The 18,696-nt window shown below is 53.3% G+C and overlaps 6 protein-coding genes across 8 annotated transcripts; 2 read left to right on the top strand and 4 right to left on the bottom strand.

Annotated features, from left to right (window-relative positions):
* Positions 1-63: 63 nt before the first annotated feature.
* Positions 64-1,992, bottom strand: PV07_05497 (uncharacterized protein; the record flags this gene model as incomplete). Its single annotated transcript, XM_016392404.1, has 4 exons — positions 64-961; positions 1,028-1,149; positions 1,206-1,504; positions 1,572-1,992. 4 exons carry the CDS (start codon positions 1,990-1,992, stop codon positions 64-66), a joined length of 1,740 nt encoding a protein of 579 aa, XP_016249923.1.
* Positions 1,993-2,755: 763 nt separating this feature from the next.
* Positions 2,756-4,253, bottom strand: PV07_05496. Of its 3 annotated transcripts, XM_016392401.1 has the most exons (3): positions 4,034-4,253; positions 3,960-3,979; positions 2,756-3,910 (listed from the first exon to the last, which is right to left on the bottom strand). In XM_016392401.1, exons 1-3 carry the CDS (start codon positions 4,207-4,209, stop codon positions 3,177-3,179), a joined length of 930 nt encoding a protein of 309 aa, XP_016249920.1. In that variant the 5' UTR covers positions 4,210-4,253; the 3' UTR covers positions 2,756-3,176. The 3 variants fall into 3 exon arrangements, with proteins under 3 accessions (XP_016249920.1, XP_016249921.1, XP_016249922.1); XM_016392402.1 differs by having other exon boundaries at positions 3,960-4,253; XM_016392403.1 differs by having other exon boundaries at positions 2,756-3,979.
* Positions 4,254-5,540: 1,287 nt separating this feature from the next.
* PV07_05495 (uncharacterized protein) lies at positions 5,541-6,084 on the bottom strand (the record flags this gene model as incomplete). The annotated part of the gene is made up of 2 exons (XM_016392400.1): positions 5,541-5,982; positions 6,044-6,084. 2 exons carry the CDS (start codon positions 6,082-6,084, stop codon positions 5,541-5,543), a joined length of 483 nt encoding a protein of 160 aa, XP_016249919.1.
* A 3,914-nt stretch (positions 6,085-9,998) lies between these two features.
* Positions 9,999-10,754, top strand: PV07_05494 (uncharacterized protein; the record flags this gene model as incomplete). The annotated part of the gene is made up of 2 exons (XM_016392399.1): positions 9,999-10,040; positions 10,083-10,754. 2 exons carry the CDS (start codon positions 9,999-10,001, stop codon positions 10,752-10,754), a joined length of 714 nt encoding a protein of 237 aa, XP_016249918.1.
* Positions 10,755-10,891: 137 nt separating this feature from the next.
* PV07_05493 (uncharacterized protein) lies at positions 10,892-12,095 on the bottom strand (the record flags this gene model as incomplete). The annotated part of the gene is made up of 4 exons (XM_016392398.1): positions 10,892-11,124; positions 11,181-11,256; positions 11,353-11,969; positions 12,038-12,095. The coding sequence occupies 4 exons, from the start codon at positions 12,093-12,095 to the stop codon at positions 10,949-10,951; spliced, it is 927 nt and encodes a 308-aa protein (XP_016249917.1). The 3' UTR covers positions 10,892-10,948.
* A 1,345-nt stretch (positions 12,096-13,440) lies between these two features.
* On the top strand, positions 13,441-18,354 carry PV07_05492 (uncharacterized protein). Its single transcript, XM_016392397.1, has one exon. It carries the CDS (start codon positions 13,737-13,739, stop codon positions 18,204-18,206), a length of 4,470 nt encoding a protein of 1,489 aa, XP_016249916.1. The 5' UTR covers positions 13,441-13,736; the 3' UTR covers positions 18,207-18,354.
* Positions 18,355-18,696: the final 342 nt, after the last annotated feature.

Below are 18,696 nucleotides of genomic sequence, written 5' to 3'. Positions count from 1 at the left end.
AGGCCATCCCACGCAAGCCTCTGTACAACCGTGTGCGCGCATGCACCCCCGTGGTACTTGCAGCTAAGCCCCGCGCATCCTAGCGACGCTCTGACGCCACAGCTCGCGCCAGTCCGCGCCGAGGGGCTCGAACCAGAAGAAGCGGCGCAGCAGGGCCTCCACGAAGGCCCACTCCCGCGCGGCCGGGCCGTACGAGTAGGTCTGCAGGACCAGGTCGAGCAGGGCGTCGACCTGGCGCTGGAAGGCCGGGTGGCCGCTGCCGTAGGCGGCGAGGAACGAGATCCACACGACGGCGTCCTGCTCCGGCTGCGTCAGCGATGGACTATTCGTGGTGGTGGTGGCGGTCGTCGTCGTCGTCCGAGTGATCATCAGGGACCGCACGACCGCGACAAAGTCCGAGAGCAATCGGACGTGCAGGGCCGGGGGGCGGGCCTGGTTCCGGGCGCCGCGGATCGAGAGGCACAGGCCGACGCAGAGGAGGTGGTCGAGCCTGGGCGCGGCGGCGACCGGGGGCAAGGCGAGGAGGATGGAGAGGGCAATCTTGGCCGTCTCCATGGGCTCGCAGTACAGGCGGAAGATGTCCGGGTGGGACACCGTGACGGACGGGTTCGCGGTCGCGGTCAAGGCGGCCCAGGGGGCGACCTGGGCGAGGAGGCCGATCGTCTGCGTTGAAATGGTCCCTGTGAGAGACAGCGCCGCGAGCCCCGGTGGGAGTTTGGAGATGATGCCGTTGAGGCTTTCGGGGAAGGGCTGTCTCGGGTAGTCCAGCTTCAACTGCGGGATGGTGGGAGGAGAGGATGTCTGGGTACTTGCGCGTTGCAGGGACGATGCCTGGCCGTTGAGAGGTGGTGGTCGGGTAGTGCTTGACAGTGGTTGCGATGTGCTTGGTGAGGTCCGGGCAGGGACAGCGGCGGGCATAGTGCTGGTCACGTATTTCAACATGAGAGCAAACATTTCATTCCTTGGAGGTTCATGTCAGGATCATGACTTTCAGAGACAGAACTTTTCGGAAAAGATGACATCTCACATCCCAAGAAAGCCTCGCAGCGCTCGATGCGCGTCCGTATCTCCGAGGCCGCCGCGCAGCTCTATCATCTGTTTGACGGCTTTGTGGTGCGATTGAAACGACACGATATCCCCAGTGATGATCTTGGTCGGTCAGATATTCGCTCGCCGTGGCTCGAGAGGGGGGGTGGCCCACTTACATGTGTCCCCATCAATTGCATCACCCCGATCAGTGCTCGATCATCCTGCAACGACGCGGGCTGAGACAGCAGATCACGAACGGACCGGATTGCTCGTGCTCGTTGGCCAAACACTGCCGTGGATGGTTTGAAGGGAGGTGCTGTCCGACGGCTCTCGAACATACCGCGTGCCGTTGCCATGGAGCATTCGAACAGTCCTTGATGCTGGAAAGCCAAGGGGATGAAATACGACACGGGTACAGCTCGTATTCCCGGTGTCACCTTGAACGGCATCTCATCTCGCACGATGATATTGATGTCTGTCGCCGCATATCAGACCCTGTGACGAGAAGCACACTGAAAAGATACGGCAGAAGCGATGCTTACACTCATCGAGAACCTCCAGCTCGGGGCTCCCGACCACTCTCGGGAATGATGCAAAGAGCTCTCGTCTGTATGTGTCCAGCACGGTGCGAAGGAGCTTAGAAGGAATGTATGTGGACTCTGCCGCTTGCGCTTCATCTTCTTGTAGAGCATTCTGTTGGGTGTTGACAGGTGCTGCGGATGGCTCTCGCAACAGATTACGTGGCAGGATCGTAGATCTCGGAACAATCTGGCCAGCGTCCTGGACGTGGAGAGGTTGGGCAATTGTCGGCGCATAGTGTTGAGTTGGCGCTTTTCGTCGACTCTCTCTCTGGACAAGTGTCCCCAGCCGAAACCGAGAAAGGCTCCCCTGTTGGAGCAGATTCTGCCTCGTCTTCCCCCACGAGCCCTGGGTCTGATGCGGCTGGGTTCCCGCGGCGAGCATTTTGATTGATGCTCAGCTTTGACACTTTCGAGGTGCCGCACGAGAAGAACGATGCTCTGTCCAGTTCACGGTCCATGGCCGGGCACATATACTACCCATTTTCTCGGAATATGCCCTCCTGCCAAAGTTTCGGCAAGCCATGAAACGTATTAGTATCAAGTAAAGCACCCGCATACGGAAAATGAGAGTTGCCTTGGGACTGCATGTATGTAGGCTTAATCATCCATTTAGCGGCGCGCAGCACATGGAGGATTCCAAAAGCTCTGGTCTTTCTGTAAGGAAGGCTAGCTCTCTCGAGGAATAGGTGCTAGAGAGGCAGATTTGAATCCAGATTCAATTGGACCCGAGCTTGCTGATGCGGAGAGGATCTGACCGGCGACCGGTTATGCGGCACCTTGCGCCTTAGGTAATGTAAAGATGTGCCACAAGATACAGAAGCGAAGCCGCAGACTCACCGGGGGAGGAGATGTAGGAACGAGGTAGGGAGTGCATACCAATAGCTTCCAGTTGGCGACGAAGGATCCACAACTGGTGCTGACTTAAGGGGCCTTCTGAAAAAGGAAGAACATCTTGTGGGAAGCCTGAAGCGAGAGAGAAGGTTTGCCCGGAGGAAGAGGCGGCCAGTGAAATAGAACAGGCCTCGACTAGTCGCAACGCCTTCGGTGGCTTATCTTGAACCAAACAACACTCAAACATGGTCAGCGGAGGGGTGGAATCCGCAAGGAATGAATTCAGCTGTTGCTCGCTGCCAGGCAGCACCGGGCCGTGATGAGCCAATATTTCCGCCGTCTGCCGTCCGTATGTGAGTATTGAAAACAGACGCCCGGAATCTTGCGAAGTTTTGTGAGTGGCTTCAAAGTGGCGGCGAAACAAATGCCACGGAACAAGAAACAGGACTTTGATCTGTGAAACCAGGGAGCGATCGTAAATTGCACTGCAGTATTGCGAGGTCTGGAGACACCTGAGGGATCGGTCAAAGCAGTCGGTCAAAAGCTGCTTGGCCGCAGAGATTCCCGCCGAAGAGATCGATCGAACCATAACCCATTCATATCATTTTTCTCTCTCGTACCGCCACTGCCTGCGCCTCTGGTCGGTGTTGGCGCTTCTTACATACCAACAAGGCTGTACCGAGAGGAGTATCTGCATTCGTGTATCGTTTTGTTGCCTTTTCCTAACATACCATTTTAATGCCGATAGGCACCAACCCACCTTCTCCACCACGCCACGAAATCCACCGTCGAAATGTCAATCCCCAGCTTCTGCAGTTCGCTCGTGTCAAGGTGACAATCGTACGGCCTCAGCGTCCCATCGGGCCCCGGTTTACCTCCATCTTTGTCGGGCACGATCCCATCGAAGGGGAGGCCCATGATTTCTGCGAATTTTTGGGTGATTGCGTACTTGGTCATGCGGTCTTCGCTCGAAAACTGCAGAATCCGTGGGAGCTTCTCCGGGTGTGGTGAGGCGGTGTAGAGTCTGGCAATGTCAAGACACACTCTTGCGACATCTTCCACGTTTGTAGGGTAGCGAATCGCCCAGTCGTCCATTTTCACCTTTTCGTTCTGCGATTTCCACAGGCTATCCATCAGGATGTTTACCGCCGACTCTTTATTGTTGTTCTTGGGGGAGGTTGGGCCGTAGAGCACGGGAACCCTCAACACCACTGTATTAGAGACTTTGAGCACCGCCGTCTCGCCATCGAGTTTGGTCTGTCCGTAGATGTTTGTGGGCTTGGGAGAGTCGGTCGACTTGTAGGGAGCTTGACCTTGTATGCCCGGGAAGACGTAGTCTGTGGAAATGTAGATGAAGAAGGCATCCCGTTTCGCTGCGCAGGAGGCGAGGAGCTCGGTTGCTGTAACGTTCAGTTTGTGTGCTGCCTCGGGGTTTCGCGTGCACGAGTCCGGCTGTCTGTCCGCGGCGCCTGCATCACGTTAGCTCCAGGTACCGTTCTTGTCGCGATTCTGCTCTACAGTGGACGATGACTTGAGGTCTGAGCCTTGTGTTAGTTCGCTGAAGCTTGACCGCGGTATACAAGCCACCCTACTTGACCTCGTCGAACAGCTTGGTGACGGCATCGGCATCTCGGATGTCCACCTTGCGGACTGTCTCTGATGCGCGGTTGAAGCCTGTTCCCGTTGCATCCCAGCCAGCATCCGAAAAGATTTTGAGCACTTGACGGCCCAAGAATCCAGACGCCCCGGTAATGAGTGCGGCCGGCATTTTGAAGGGGGTGGATGGTGGTCGGAATGAAAGTTGGAGGGCCGAGTTGGGGATGTTTGGGGCGCAGGGCTGCCTGTTGCTCCTCAACATCGTCAGAGCCTACAGCCGCCCATTTCCTGCAACTGAGATGGATCTACTCGCTGCAGGCTTGCTTTGAGCAGCGATGAAGACAGAATCATGATACAAAGGAACCTCGACTACTCGGCAAGTCATCTATCCTGAATTTCGTCTGGATTTCCCCCCGTGCAGCTTCTTCTGCAGCTAACACCTCAACTCCTTGCCTCCTGTTTGCCTGTCCTCTTCTCCATAGCTTCGCTCAAGGCGCTGAAATGATGAAAAGGTAATGTGTGGTTCCAAATATTCCCAAGCGACCCGAAGGCCGAATGGAGCGGTCAAGTAGGTAGCTAAAAAATAATCAAGTCAGCATGACATGTCAAGAATGAGGACTTTGTTGTTTTTGACGTACTTTTCAACTAGCAAAAACGTGACATCGGCGAGAAGCCTGTTGCAATGTCAGTGCATGGTATGAGACAATGTATAGAAGATGTGAGGACTTGGTGTAAGAGAAGTAAAGACTTTGTGTAAAGGAGTGAGGACTTACCTCATGCGTCACGTAAAACTCCTGCACCGGGATGGAAAGAGAAAGGAAAGACGGCGTCGAAGACGCGGGGTTTCGCGACAGATATTTAAACCCTGAAAAAAAAATCCTCCTTGGCGATCCGCTAGCTCCGTCACCTGGTCAACAGGGCGTGGGATGCCATGAATAGGCAGGTGCGGGTGCGGTCTCAAGGATAGGACGGGCAGAAGAAGGCGGTGAGAGAGCGGGAACGGGTGCCAGCGGAAATTGGGAGCTTCAGGCCGCACCAGTGAAATCCACTTCACAAAGACAGCAGTAAGGATGCCCAATCATCAGGGGCGAGTAGCCAGAGCAGGAAGGTAACCAGTGGTCGGTGAACGATCTATTCGAACGGGGACGAGGAAGAGAGCGCAACCTCGGAAGCTACGAGGACTCGTCGAGAGGCAGAGGTACTCCGTACATGGTAGCCTGTCGCCTGGACGGAGTACGTTGCATGCTGTTTGCTGGGATCGACTACTGTGTAGGGTTTGCGGGACAAGGCGCCAGCGCACACAGGCATGTCCAACAGGTCGAAAGCGGCCTCCGAAACCTGGAAAGATGATATGAATTCAGCAACAATACTGACAGTATCAAGGCCTGAATACTAGTACGGAGTACCGATTACGCCATGGTCTGTGTCGCCCCGCTGCTCGTCCTTGCAATTCCATATGCCACAGTGCCTGCCTGCCTAGCCACTAAGGAATGTCATCAGCTCCTATCTCGACGTGCTTGCTTTGCCTCCTTGCCTTGGAGATTCTCGATCAGCAGCGGATGAGCGTGGCTCTGGTGTTTCGTAGAATCGCTCACTAGTGCGTTGCGTGGGTGGCTTGATCTTGGAAGCGCTCTCCTTTGCTTTTCGTGGTTTGTATGAATCGTTCCGGAACATCCCTTCGATGGAGAATGAAGCCATATCTTGCTGAGCGTCGTCGTCCTCGAGAGGCTTGTTGCCCACGGGCCGAATAGGCTTGCTCTCGAAGCTCCCAACGGCCTTACCGATCTTACCATCCGCCAATGTCACCTCGTCACCAACTTCTGTCTCCCACACAGATCGGTTGACTTCTTCAGCTCCGGCTCCAGCTGCGGCTTTGCCCTTGCTGCTCGGTTTCTTTGGCGTTGCCGGCGGGGGAAACTGCTGCTGGCAAGGCCTCCAATAGGTTCTTTGTCATCTCAGTACTCAAACGTTCATCTTCCGCCATGGCCTCGAGCTGTCTGACAAACTCTTGTGCGAGAGGTTCAATGTTCTTGATTTCGTCATCCATGTCTCCTCCATTGTCCTGTCGGATAATGTCGATCAGGTTCAAGCACTCTTCGCGAATTTGAGCTGTTCCTCACGAGGCATGCGAGAAGAAAGTTGACTAGGGTGCGGCGATATTTTCCAAGGCGCGGCTCCAAGCGAAGCTCAAGACATATGTTGAGAACATCCTCTTTGTTGCCTGCGTTGGCCCAATCTAGCGCCTACATCTTGTCCGTGCCTTCTCATTGGTTTACAGCGGAGAGTGCAGACCTCATGGTATCGTGCTCGAAACTGCCGTGCCAGGTTGTCCATCGTGGGTATGGGCTAACAGTATCTGAAGAAGTCGTTGCATGAGCAAGGTGCACGGTGAGAAACACTTCGGGTTGCGTTGTTGAACGAACAGAAGTGCTGCGCAAGCAACAGCAACGTCTGGGGGATAAGCTGCTGAATGGGGAAGACTTTTCGGCGATCAAGCAGGAGAAACCAGGTAAGTAAAGGTGGAGGAGACGCGCGGGTGAAGACATGAGTATTGCCAATCGTTGAGGCAGCAAACTGTCTCCTTGGCGACATACATTCACTGCTGGTAAGTGACATCGCCCCTACCTGCGTTCTTTGTATGCCAAATGTTATATATGACCGTTTCTCCTCCTGAAAAACTAAGATTTCTTTTCTTAATTCAATTCTCTCTTCTTAGAGCACATGAGTGCTATGCCCACCAAGATCATCCTCTGTGCCGAATGGTAACCCATACCCTATTATAAATACATACAACCTTCCTACTGTCACACGTCAGTACTATTTACAACAACACCGGACTTTGCCGCATGTGGTAACCTAGACTCAATGGCAAAATAACGCATTTGTCCTTAGTGTACCTTCCCGCCAGCATCCGTCTTGTCGAAGCCAGCACCAACAACCGGCCACACAAGTCGCAATCGACCTCTACGGGCCAACCTTGGACGAGGGAGATCGACGTGCTATGTCTCGTCGGTTCTCCAGATCTTGCACAACGTGCATTCCTTCACTGTCATCGTGAAGAAGTCATGTCCATTACGACACGAAATGCAGAGATCCTTGCCAAAGCTGTCAACCTGAACAAGTACAAACGATTTCTGAAATCTCTCCAGACAAATATGGATCCGCTCGACCTTGCTGCACTAATGGGGTCAGTCGGTCCATGGAAAGATGAGGACTCCGATTCTGTCGAATTGCTGGGCTTCGTACTCGAAACCCTGAACAAGATTTCGGATACTTCTGCTGCAAAAGACGTTCTGAGGAAGACTGCTTTGAGGGACCTGGAAGAAGCCCGTCGCTGGGCCGTGGCCGCCGGCGAACCGTTACCAGGATTAGCACAGGACATTGATGAACACTGGATGGCCAGAAAGCGGTCCGGCAACGATTCGAACATCGATGAGACTCACATGGTGCAGCGGATCGGCTTCGAGATACAACGTCAGCCACGGCGTGATGGCAACGACCGAAGGAATCACTGGCATATATGCAGTGGCTGTTTCAATGGGTTTCCATGCGTGTTCTTTGGTCGACCCCCCACACCTCCACTGCTTTGCCAATCTTGCCGCAAGGAGGATAGGTCGGCTGGATGGACACTGAGATTCAATGACAGATCAGAGGACAATTTCAATGCCTAACAAGCTGATCCCGACAACGACTTAGGGCAAGATGGCTTTGATGACACCATACTCTCTGACGCCGAGTCCAAAGCCGAACTGAACGCCATAATACAGTCTGAGCGAGACACCAAGAAGGGTTTTCCGCACTATCTAGCCGTTGAGAGCAGGCTCGGTGATCTCGACTGGAACGCGGATGAGCGAGATCGTCAAATATCACCCACGTACCGTCATCTAATCGCCCATGTCGCGTTGAAGGGGGCAGATTGGGCAGAGCCGCGATGTTCTCCTCTTTGCGTAGACGAATGAATGGGATATAGTGAGGGGGATTGTGAAGATAGAATAACACCCCCACTAGATTGTGTCGCAAGGAGGACGGCTCGTAGTCGACAGGATCAGAGAAGATCCGGGGAGTCCAGTCTTTCATATCGAACTGCATGGAAACCCATTGAAACAGCCACTGCATATATGCCAGTGATTCCTTCGGTCGTTGCCATCACGCCGTGGCTGACGTTGTATCTCGAAGCCGTTCTCAAGTTCACCGGCCATGCTTTCAGCCACGAGGGCACCGCGTGAAAACACCACCTGATGATCGCTCCCTGACACTAAATCGGTCAACATCGAAGTCAAGACCTTTACAATAGCGTCTATGTTGATTTCTGGGACGATTATTGCTTTCAAGCTGCGTGATTTCTCCGAGACTGCGTTTTTGGCCTTTGTGGTCACATGGTTTCTCTTGAGGCTTGCTCTCTCCCTCTTTCTAGGATAAATCGCCTTGATTTTCTACGGTATCTGCGATCTGATATGGTTGCTAGACTTTTGGGCCATTCCCCCGAACGGATTCGCCGCGTCACGGGTGGTTGGTGGGGCGAATTTCTCAATAGCCATGCGCACCTAACTCAGACGTTCGACTTTCGTCCCAAGAAAGCCGTCAAAGGTGGCGGCGAAAAAGAGAGCCAGCGACCAGCCGGGGGGGGAATTGACAAGCTCCTCCTTTGCTGAGGGAGGGACTTTAGTACCTCTTGGGCAAAAGTTAGCTTGAGGCTGGACGATTTGAACATCCTCGTCAATGGAGTTTGGGTAGATCGGCGTCTCTATATATATATTGAAGCTCCCACGTCCTTGCTGGTGCAGCATTCGGGTCAACACCGTATACTTTTACCAACGCTCGACATGCTTCATTCTCGAAAATGATGCGTGGTGGTGGATAGGCAGGTAGGACCTTCGAGTCGTGTTCAGAGGTCAAGATTCTCGCATCGTTAACAAGCCAGCGGTGTTCGTGGGCAACATGGTGCGGTTCGGCAACGAAACGCTCGAGAATGGGGATTATCCCGTGTGTGACAAGGTGTAGTCCAGACTCTGGGGTTATTGATCGAAGTCTTGCATAGTATGAATTGAGGCGCTCATCGCCACTGGCTGCCTGAGAGTTTCGAGTCTGCTTTGGAAGAAGGAAGGCGTCATATTTTTCTCCCGGCGTAGTCGACAACCTCGACACACAGATCGTGAAGCTTCGGCGTTTCATGTGCTCTCGCAAGAAAGGAGGAGCTCCGGGAGGCAACGGTGTATCGGATGAAAATGGTTCGATTGCATCGGTGAAGTTTAGAAGAACTCGACTTCGATCGACTTAGGTTGTAATATTACTACCTTTATCTAGGAGCTTTGAGCCTTATGTCTCGTTGAGACTTTCCCTCATCGCATAGGTCTTCTCGGGGGGCTCTTTTTTTTTTTGAGCAATATCAAATATGATAGGCTGGATATTTGTAGTTCGAAATATTCGTGCCGCGAGCAGGATAGATTAGGCCTGCATCCTTTGCACATTTGTTGACGTGTGCAGTAGGGTTCTTGAGCTTGACCAACTCGGTTCCTTATGATGGACAGTTCTTGAATGGAAGGCCTTTGCAATTATAGATATGCTACCCACGGTTCTGGATGTTTGAAATGTCCTTCCCGCACGTGGGACAGAGGTCTTGATCTGCCATGGCGGAGGGAAAATTGCCAGAGAGGAGAAATCAGATTGTCAAGGAGGAGAAAGAAATTTGAATTTAAATCTGAATCAGCGAGAACATAGGTGCAGGCAGTGGTGTGTCACTTGGTAGTGAATGTCTGTTGCCAAGGGTTCGTGCCGGCTGGCAATATTCACTTGATATTGTCACGCCTTCACCTCAAACTTCTACTTACCTCTGTCATCTCCCCTCACAGCCACGCAAAGTGTCTCTCATTCAGTGACTTACCTAGTATCCACTGGGCGTGCTCGCCTAGCAATTTGCTCATTCAACAACTTTCCTCCGGTATCGTCCGCCAGCCGCTCATCATGGATGACCTGGCACGCGAGCATCAAGCACAATTCGACAAGGTTAGTCCGCTGCGCAATGGGCACGATGCTTACCAGGAGTAGGCATTGGCATTGGGGTTAGCAAAAAACACAAGAGAAGCGTTCGATATATGCTGGCCACTCCACTTGGACAACCGCCTTAGCAAAGGCCTCCATGCCGAACTCAACATGCTACTGGCACTCCTCGTGGAACCCAAGGACCGACTCAAGTTTACGAAAGGGTGCTTGGACGTGATCGACACTGTTCGGCAGGACCAGGGCGGAGAGATTGGCGACCGCCTCAAGCACATGGAGGGTATTGCAAAAGAGTATCTCGAGTACCTCGAGGCTCCGGCCGAAGAGTACCTTGAGCCCCCGAACGATGTCGAGGAGGAGCAAGACGATGTGAATGTGGACTACCTTGAGGACGCGGCTGAAGTCGAGGAGGAAGACGGTGTGAATGTCGACTACTTTGGGGACGCGGCTGAAGTTGAGGAGGAAGACGATGTGAATGTCAACTACCTTGAGGACGCGGCTGAAGTTGAGGAGGAAGACGGTGTGATTGTCGACGACCTTGAGGACGCGGCCGAAGCCGAAACGGAGGAAGACCGTGTCAAGAACAAGCTGTTGTTGAGCACCTGGAGAGCCGAGTTGAGCATTTGGATAACCGAGCTACCAATCTTGCAACGCTCCACGGAACAGCCCAGCGAGTCATCCGCGCCTCCTCCACCTTCCCCTGTCTGCGACTCTCCGTAGATACTGCCCGGACGCGGCTCAAGGGATACTCGGAACACAGGTCGCGACGTGTAGAGACAGAAGACAAGGCAGAACGACCAGCAACGTCGAGATAGGAGCTGATGACATTCCTTAGTGGCTTGGCAGGCACAAAGCGTGGCATCACTCCCCACCTAGGTACCTACTCTAGCCATTTCCAAGTACCTGACCTGACCTTACATGACCATGCGAAACTTGAGCGCGTCTTTCTCGACAATCTCCTTCTCCCGGGCCATCAATTCAGGCATATCCCAGCACACGGCGATGAATCGACCGGCGAGCCAATCTCTCTTTTTACTGCCCAAGAAGGCAAAGGTATCGCCAACCAAGTCGGGCGTATCATTGAGGAGATCTGTGGAACCACGGGATCAGCCCGAGCACAAGTCTTGGGATCCACGCTCGACTCACGGTGCATGTTCGAAGGTATGTTCTTGGCAAGCTCGGTGAGCATCGACGCTGGATGCATCGAGTAGGCTAGGAGGCCCTAAAGAATGAGTTAACGTCTCCGGTTTCCCATACGATGTCTCATGCTGCCTCCTTCCTAGCAAGGGACTGCCGGCACAGGCGGAAGCACACTCACCTGGTCACCGTAGTCCTGCATCAGGAACTCGGTGAAGCGGACGATGGCAAACTTGGTGGTCTGGTAGGAACTGGCACCCGGGGTGAGGATGTGGGCGCCGAGGCTGCTGATGGCGACGAAGGTCTTGTCGCCGCCGCAGCCCAGCAGCAGGGGCAGGAAGGCCTTGGCAGTCCAGTAAGTGCCGCGGATGTTGATCTCCCAGGCATGCCAATAGTCAGCCTCGTTGCCCTCAAGTAGCGGCTCGAAGGGTGGCAGGAAGGCGGCGTTGCTGATCAGGATGTCGAGCCGCCCCCATTCGCGCTCGAGCTGCTCCGCCGCCGCCGCGATGCTTGCTCGGTCCTCCAAGTCCATAAGCAGCACCGTCACCGTCGGCTCCGGGTGGCCTCCCTGTGCCGCTGCCGCCTTAACCGCGCCGACCAGGTCGCTGACGTCGCGCCGCACGCCCAGCCCGATATGTGACGCCCCTACGCGCGCGTATGCCTGCACCACCGCCCGTCCCACGCCACCGTTGGCCCCCGTGATGAGCATCGCCTTTCCCTTGCAGTCCCAGCCGGGAGAACCCTTGGTGTCAATCGCCGGATATGTGTCATGGTGCGTCGTCGGGGTAAAATTTCGTACTTATCACGTCCGTCAGTGAGGGCGAGAGCGAGAGTGCTGCGGAGGCGGAATGTTAGAGGGACTTTACCGGCTTGGGATGTTTTATACGCCGGTGAGAGCGAGAAATCTTCACCGTCTTGAGCCATATTTGTCTGCCCCAGGACCTTGTGTCTTCAGACGGACGATATTCGTGGATATGGCGAATTGGCTGTGGACTATCAGCAGTTGAATCCTCAGTCTTCCGCCGCATGGATTTTGGGGGCTGCTTCCATTTACATTCCATTATCTCGACCGTGTCTCTCTGAACGGAGATAACTGTTCTGTTCTGTAACTCCTGAAGAGCTACTTCGGCAGGTCTGCTTTCACAGATAATAACCTGTACTCAAGCCCGCTATAACGAATCGCGCTTTCAGGCCCTTGGTGCTGGACCCGTAGCCTTGTCTCGGAGTTAAGAAGCTTCTCTCCAAGGAAATGCAGCTAACTCCGTGCATGTTCTTCCAGCTCTACCAGCTCTATGGACATCTTCCGTTCTCCGCCTCGTCACCAGTCAATGCTTCCGTTGCTGCTGCGTTGATTTCGCGTCCAACGCTGACGAGGGTTTGTGTCAGGGTGGATTTAGTGCTGCTGTGGATCCAAAAGACCCCTCGGTGTGATTTCCGGGCCTGTTGACAACATTCAAGGACGCTTTGGCTTCCCTGCCGCCCGGTGCATGCAGTCCCAAGATTTGAGGTCACTCCACTTCATCTTCGAAGTAGGACGTGTTCGGGGAAAATATATATATCTGTGGCAGACCTAGATGTGGCGGCGGAAGGAGCTGTGCACGAAAAGCTACCACTCGTTCCAAGGAAACGCGGACCATGGTGTACTCTGTGACTCGATAGAGAAACGTGGTGAATTCTACTAGGTCTTGGGGACCAATCTGACTACCTATGTATATACTCTGTACCTTTGGGTAACTCGGCCGAAGGCGTTGCAGGGCTGCTGGCATGTCTTGGGGGCTTGGCAGGCACAAAGCGTGGCATTACAGTAGTACCGACCTAGGTAGCGAGCCGATATCGAAAACAAGTACCACAGTCTGACAAGAAACGGTACTACAGTAGCAAAAGAGAAGTGATTCAGTGCCTAGACTATCATAGAAAAGGACATTTATTCTGTCCTTAGGCATAGTGGTACACCATCCTTATTCACAATATCAGTCACATTTGATCTGACGGCCGCCTTGTCGCTGTTGAGCGACTAGCTAGATTCTAAGATGGCGTGCCTCTATTCTCCATCAGACCGTGCCATTTGTTTCTTTCAGAACCTACTTGGTAGCTCCCTATTATTTGCTTCCCCCAAAGAAAAGATTAATTACGACTCGGGCTAAATCATACTGCCTGGCGTGGTTCAACTCATTTTCATTGGCCAGTGAAAGCGGCGGCGTCTGGAACCAAGCTTTAGACCTTTTAAACTCTGGCCACAACTTTAATCCGGCAAGAATCGACATGAGCCCTGACTGCCCACCTCCAACAAGTGCTCAAGGCGTATCAACAATGATATCACCAACTCAAATGCGCCCGTTAACTGAGTACATGGGTCGACGCGGCTGTGTATCCGGCATGTGACGTGGCAGCCTGGTCAACGGAAATCGAGTTCGTTGCCCTCGTGTCTACGAGAACGATTTCGAGCAAATTCCAGGAACCGTCAAGACCCGGCGTGAGCAGGTTCCGATCCTCACATCACTTTCTGCGTCTCAAAGGCATAAAAGCGGTGCAATCAGCAGACTCTCTGCTCGCTCCTGATCCAAGATGGATAACCACTTTCATTTCTTGCTGAATCCCACCTCAGAGTCTTCTGGACCATCAAGGCAACCTCCTGGTGGCATGTCACGGCAGCTCACGGGGGAAAGTCATACAACCACGAGGACCCCAGTCAACGAGCCTGAGGTCATCGTGTTGTCCGACTCAGACGACGAGCCGACCAGTAATCAGAAAGCCACTACAAGCACGCGACCTGTGCAGCCAGCATTCACCGGCAATGATGGTTCGGAAAAGCCGTTTGATGTAGCGCGCGAGAGGATCCCACCATCGCCGCCACCACCGTCACCATCACTACCACAAAGACAATCACCCCCAATACCAACAGCACTCCGGCCACTGCAGCACCATCTTACAAGACCGTCGGCGATAAGATCTCTGTTGAACCCGTTAACAAAGCCGCAAGAAGCGCCACGGCAGAATCCACACCCAGCAATCTCACGGCCGCATCACGGATCAGTAATGTCAGCAACACATTCAACATTGGCAAGATCAACACCAGATTCATCGGCGACTTCGCTGTCAAGACTTTCGGGAAGATTACCATTGCATGTGACGCCGAATCGACCAACCGGTATCCCGCCGGTAAATCCATTGCCAACAAATCCACCACAACCACATACAATGCCTGTTCACACAGAGCGAGCACGTACCCGTCCAGCGGATTCGCCACCGGCCCGTCCATCCGCACCTCCGACTTCCAAGTCCTTTCCCAGAACACAAGCAACTGCTGCCTCACTGATGCGAGAAAGAGACGAATCTATGGCAACCGGGGCCTCTGAAGGGCTCTCAGGTTCCCAGGGTAGACGATCGACTTCCCGAAACACGTCGTCGGATTCACAGAGGAGGTCTACACTATCCGAGAGCTCAGCTCCTACCGCGTTACTTCTTCGAGAAGGAGACGAATCTATCGCAACAGGGGCTCCTGAAGGACTGTTAGGTTCTCAGACCAGACGATTGACTTCTCGAAGCACGTCGTCCGATTCGCGGAGGAAGAGTACACCATCCGAAAGCTCAGCTCCTACCATTGAACAGCATCCCGATTCTAGGAACACTGAGCTGTCCACGGCTCGCCATGAATCTAGATCTCACACTCTACATGGCAGAAAATCGAGATCGGCATCCAGACCTGCGGTTTCCTCCGCCACTGTGGACAGCAGACATGAGTCGCCTCCCGTCGTGCAAGATAGACCAAACGACGATGCTCCTAGTGACAATGCAGCACCACTCTCCAAAATTACACCAGAGGTTGCAGACAGCCTTATTTGCTCCAGTTGTGCTCAAGGGGACCTTGAGTGCGACGGTAGAGTGCCGGCTTGTGGTTCTTGCAGAGAACAGGGATTGGCGTGCTCATATCAAAGAGCACCTAACCCTACAAAGGAACCCCCATCCTTGCTGGTGAAGTTGAAAGTGAGAATCCCGGCTGAAAGAGCAGCTTCAGAATCCACTGAGGGGTCGAGTCCGGAAGAGGAGCGATCTCAGAGTGAAAGTGTCTATAGGGAATCAGATGAGGACTCGGACTCGGACTCGGACACAGGTAGCACAGATTGGGTCCAAAGAACGCCACTCACGCTTGTTTTCCGGGCCCCAGAACCACAACATCCAGACAGCGAACAAGAAGAACCCACCGACCAGCAGTCTCCAGAGGACAGCGTAATGGAAGACGAAAAAGATCAAGATGTCGAGGAATCGACCAGCGTGGAGGAAGAAGACCGGGATGTCGAGGAACCGTCCAGTGTGGACGAAGGCTGGGATGTTGACAACGCCAGTGACTCGTCCGGATCTTCGATATTCTCCGCAGGAGAAACTACCCTCCGTCCCAATGTTCCGGTTTTCTTCATGATGTTGAACAACTTACGTGAACTCTTGCGCGACTGGCAGCAAAGAACCGTTCTGGCCGATGTCAAGCAGGCCAAGGTCACTGCAGCACAACGTCCCCGTCCAGACCTTGACCCAAATCTTCCGGACCCTTTTGGGGAGCTCACCGAGCAAAGACGGAGCGTTGGAAATAGTTGGGATTCGTCTGCAAAGAAAGACGAAGAGATAATTCGGGCACCCCGAAGGCGCCTTTCGGGTGGGACGAAAATGCTACCAAAATTCAGGTCCATAGGCAGACTCAACACGAGTTTCCTTGCACCCAACTACCGGACCGCCAGGTACAGAGCGTACGATGCCGAAGACGAGATCGTAGATCAAGATGCATCCAAAAAGTATGATGAGTTCGAACAGCGACACAAGATCGACTTCTTGGGTCTCGCGAAACAGCGCGCATGCCAAGAGTTGGTATGGCTCTGGGAGCCCTGGATCGAATATCTATTCAGTCGCCTTGAGATGTTCAAGAGCGACATTCTTTACTTTTATGTGCAAAAACAGTTTGAACCCGACCGGCAAATCGAATTCGACTGGTCAGAGAATTCACGCGCGGCATGGAGAAAAGAACAAAATCGTGCCTGCAAAATGTGCAGGCTGGCTGATCGAGAGAGTCGGCGGAGCCATCTGGCCGAAGACTTCCAACATCTGCCACGGCCTGATGATCGGAGGCTTGTGTTCGCAGGGCTAACGGCCTACGCCTTTCATGAGCTGGTTGGGTCAAGTCTATGGCATGTTGCCCTCGGCGGGATAATACAACCGCGATACGCGGACTCCCAGGCAGCTACGGCGCAAGATCCCAACCTCTGCTTGATCTGTTTTCGCCACCAGTGTCCGGACCACGGAGCATACGAGGAGCCCTCGGATGACGAGCCTAACATTAGAAAATCCCGAGCACTTATCAACGACGAGGAATCTGATCGCAACATACGCAAGTTCGTGTCGCTGCCTAGGGCCGAGCCTGATGTTGAAAACGACACTCACCTCTGCGGAATATTCTGCGTAGAGCCCTCGACAAGCTTGCGAAAGCTATTGGGGCGACAGCCCGGCGGGATGGTCTTTGGCCACAAACGGGCGCCACGAAACTACAATGATCCCAAACTGGCAGATGATCAGTTGTGCTGCCCGTCGTGCTTCTGGGACGTGAACAACCGCCGTGATATTACGGTGTCAGAGGTGAAATTCCAGCCATTCATGTCGCAGAAGCAGAAAGTCTTGGTCGAAAGCCTCATGGGCTTCTACCTCCACAATAAACGAGGTCCTTGCCTTATCTCGCGAGTGATCAAGGTCAGCTGCATGATGGTCTTCAACCACATCATCTTTTCGATCTTCAGAGTCAAGCATTCTACCGACCCGCCCCTAGCCGCAGCTGAAATGAGTCTCCCTCAGCCAGATCCCAACTCTACACTAGGTAAGAAGAAGAAGAAGAACAAGAAGAATCAGGCGCCTATCATTGATATCTCCGAAAGCACTAATCTGATTGAACGTGAATTATTCATCCCTTGTTCCCACAAAGGGCCCTGCTACGACAACCCGGCGTGCTCATGTGCGAAAGCCAAGATACACTGTGAATGGTTCTGCGGATGTAGCGACTCCTGTAAACGACGTTTCCGGGGGTGCAACTGCAAAATCGGCAGTAGAAAGATGTGCTTTCAGGATACACGGTGCGAATGCTGGAAGCTCGGTCGAGAGTGCGACCCTCATATCTGCCTCAGCTGTGGCGTGCTCGATGTCCTGGATTCTTACAACAAGTACAAGGATGACATTCGACAGGGTCGCTGTAGAAACAACCGGATCCAGTTGGGTGTGCCTGCTAATACAACCAAGGCGCCTAGCCAGGTACAGGGCTACGGGCTTTATAATCTAGTCAAGCTTTCAAAGGGTGAATACATCGGCGAGTATGTCGGCGAGCTCGTCAGCGGAAGAGAGGCCAACAGGAGAGGCGCGCTCTACCATATCCAGAACCAGGAATATCTCTTCGACCTCATCGCGTCTCAGGAGATTGACGCGTCCAGGAACGGCAACAAGATGATGTTTATGAACAACTCGCAAAAAGAAGAGTTCAGGAATGTGGAGCCCGTGCCTCTTTTATGCAGTGGACAGGTGCGGATCGGGCTGTTTGCGAGGCGAGATGTCAAGGCCGGAGAAGAGCTGCTGTGGAAGTATGGATACGGGGAGGAACACACCAAGTATTTCTGGGAGCCAGGAGAAAAACCGTCCCATGAAAGAGCACGGATTCCTCTTTCCTACGACCGTCTAGCACGAACCGCAGGAATAAACAGGCTAGCTGGAGAAAGTGGCCGCACCACCCAGGAGGAGGGCAGCGAGAACCCCGTGGTACGTCCGTTGCAGAAGCGCAAGAGACAGGTTTCCCAGAGTTCGAGTACCGATGACGAATCAGCGTCCAGCTCAGAAAAGGAAACGGTGCGAGATTTCGAAATTGACGATCCGAAGGATGCAGATTATGAGGCTAATGGAGACGTATCTGATGAGGGGAACCTGGATGATGACTCTGAAGACTCTGACCTTTACGGCCCGGGTGATATACCGTACGTTAAAAGGGCCACGGTGCAACAGCGCAAACGACAATGAGACGACGGCCCAAGACACAACCGGAATAAAAATCGGCTGGATGGGAGGAGAAGGGCCTCAGGAGCCGCCAGCACAAGAGTCGGCGGTAACAACAAGCATGGGAAACTCCACAGCCAGTGATGGTAAAATACGTGAAATCTATTCCTTGACGAAAGAATAAACGTTCTGAAACCGAAGATTCGATATAATACCGAATTTACTTGGCCCCCAACGTACTAAAAAAGTACGCTATAATGCTAGCGCCTAGTAATTTATATGAGGAATGTGTTTCGTCTATAGCACTAAAATACACCTTAACTATCTCTATTTCTCTCATACAACGCGAGATTATCACGCTACAGGAATGCCACTTAACGCGTAAACTGTGCGCACTTGCACACCTGTAAATGCTTTACAACAGCATCGATTAAACAACGTCTACTGTCTCAAACTGCCTGTTCTCAACGATCTCTTGCCTTAGAATGCCTCGAGTCGCAGATCTCGCTACTCG

Source organism: Cladophialophora immunda, assembly GCF_000835495.1.
Source record: "Cladophialophora immunda strain CBS 83496 unplaced genomic scaffold supercont1.3, whole genome shotgun sequence".
NCBI lineage: Eukaryota > Fungi > Ascomycota > Eurotiomycetes > Chaetothyriales > Herpotrichiellaceae > Cladophialophora > Cladophialophora immunda.
The sequence above is the reverse complement of the archived record's forward strand: the minus strand, read 5'-3'. Positions and strand labels throughout refer to the sequence as shown.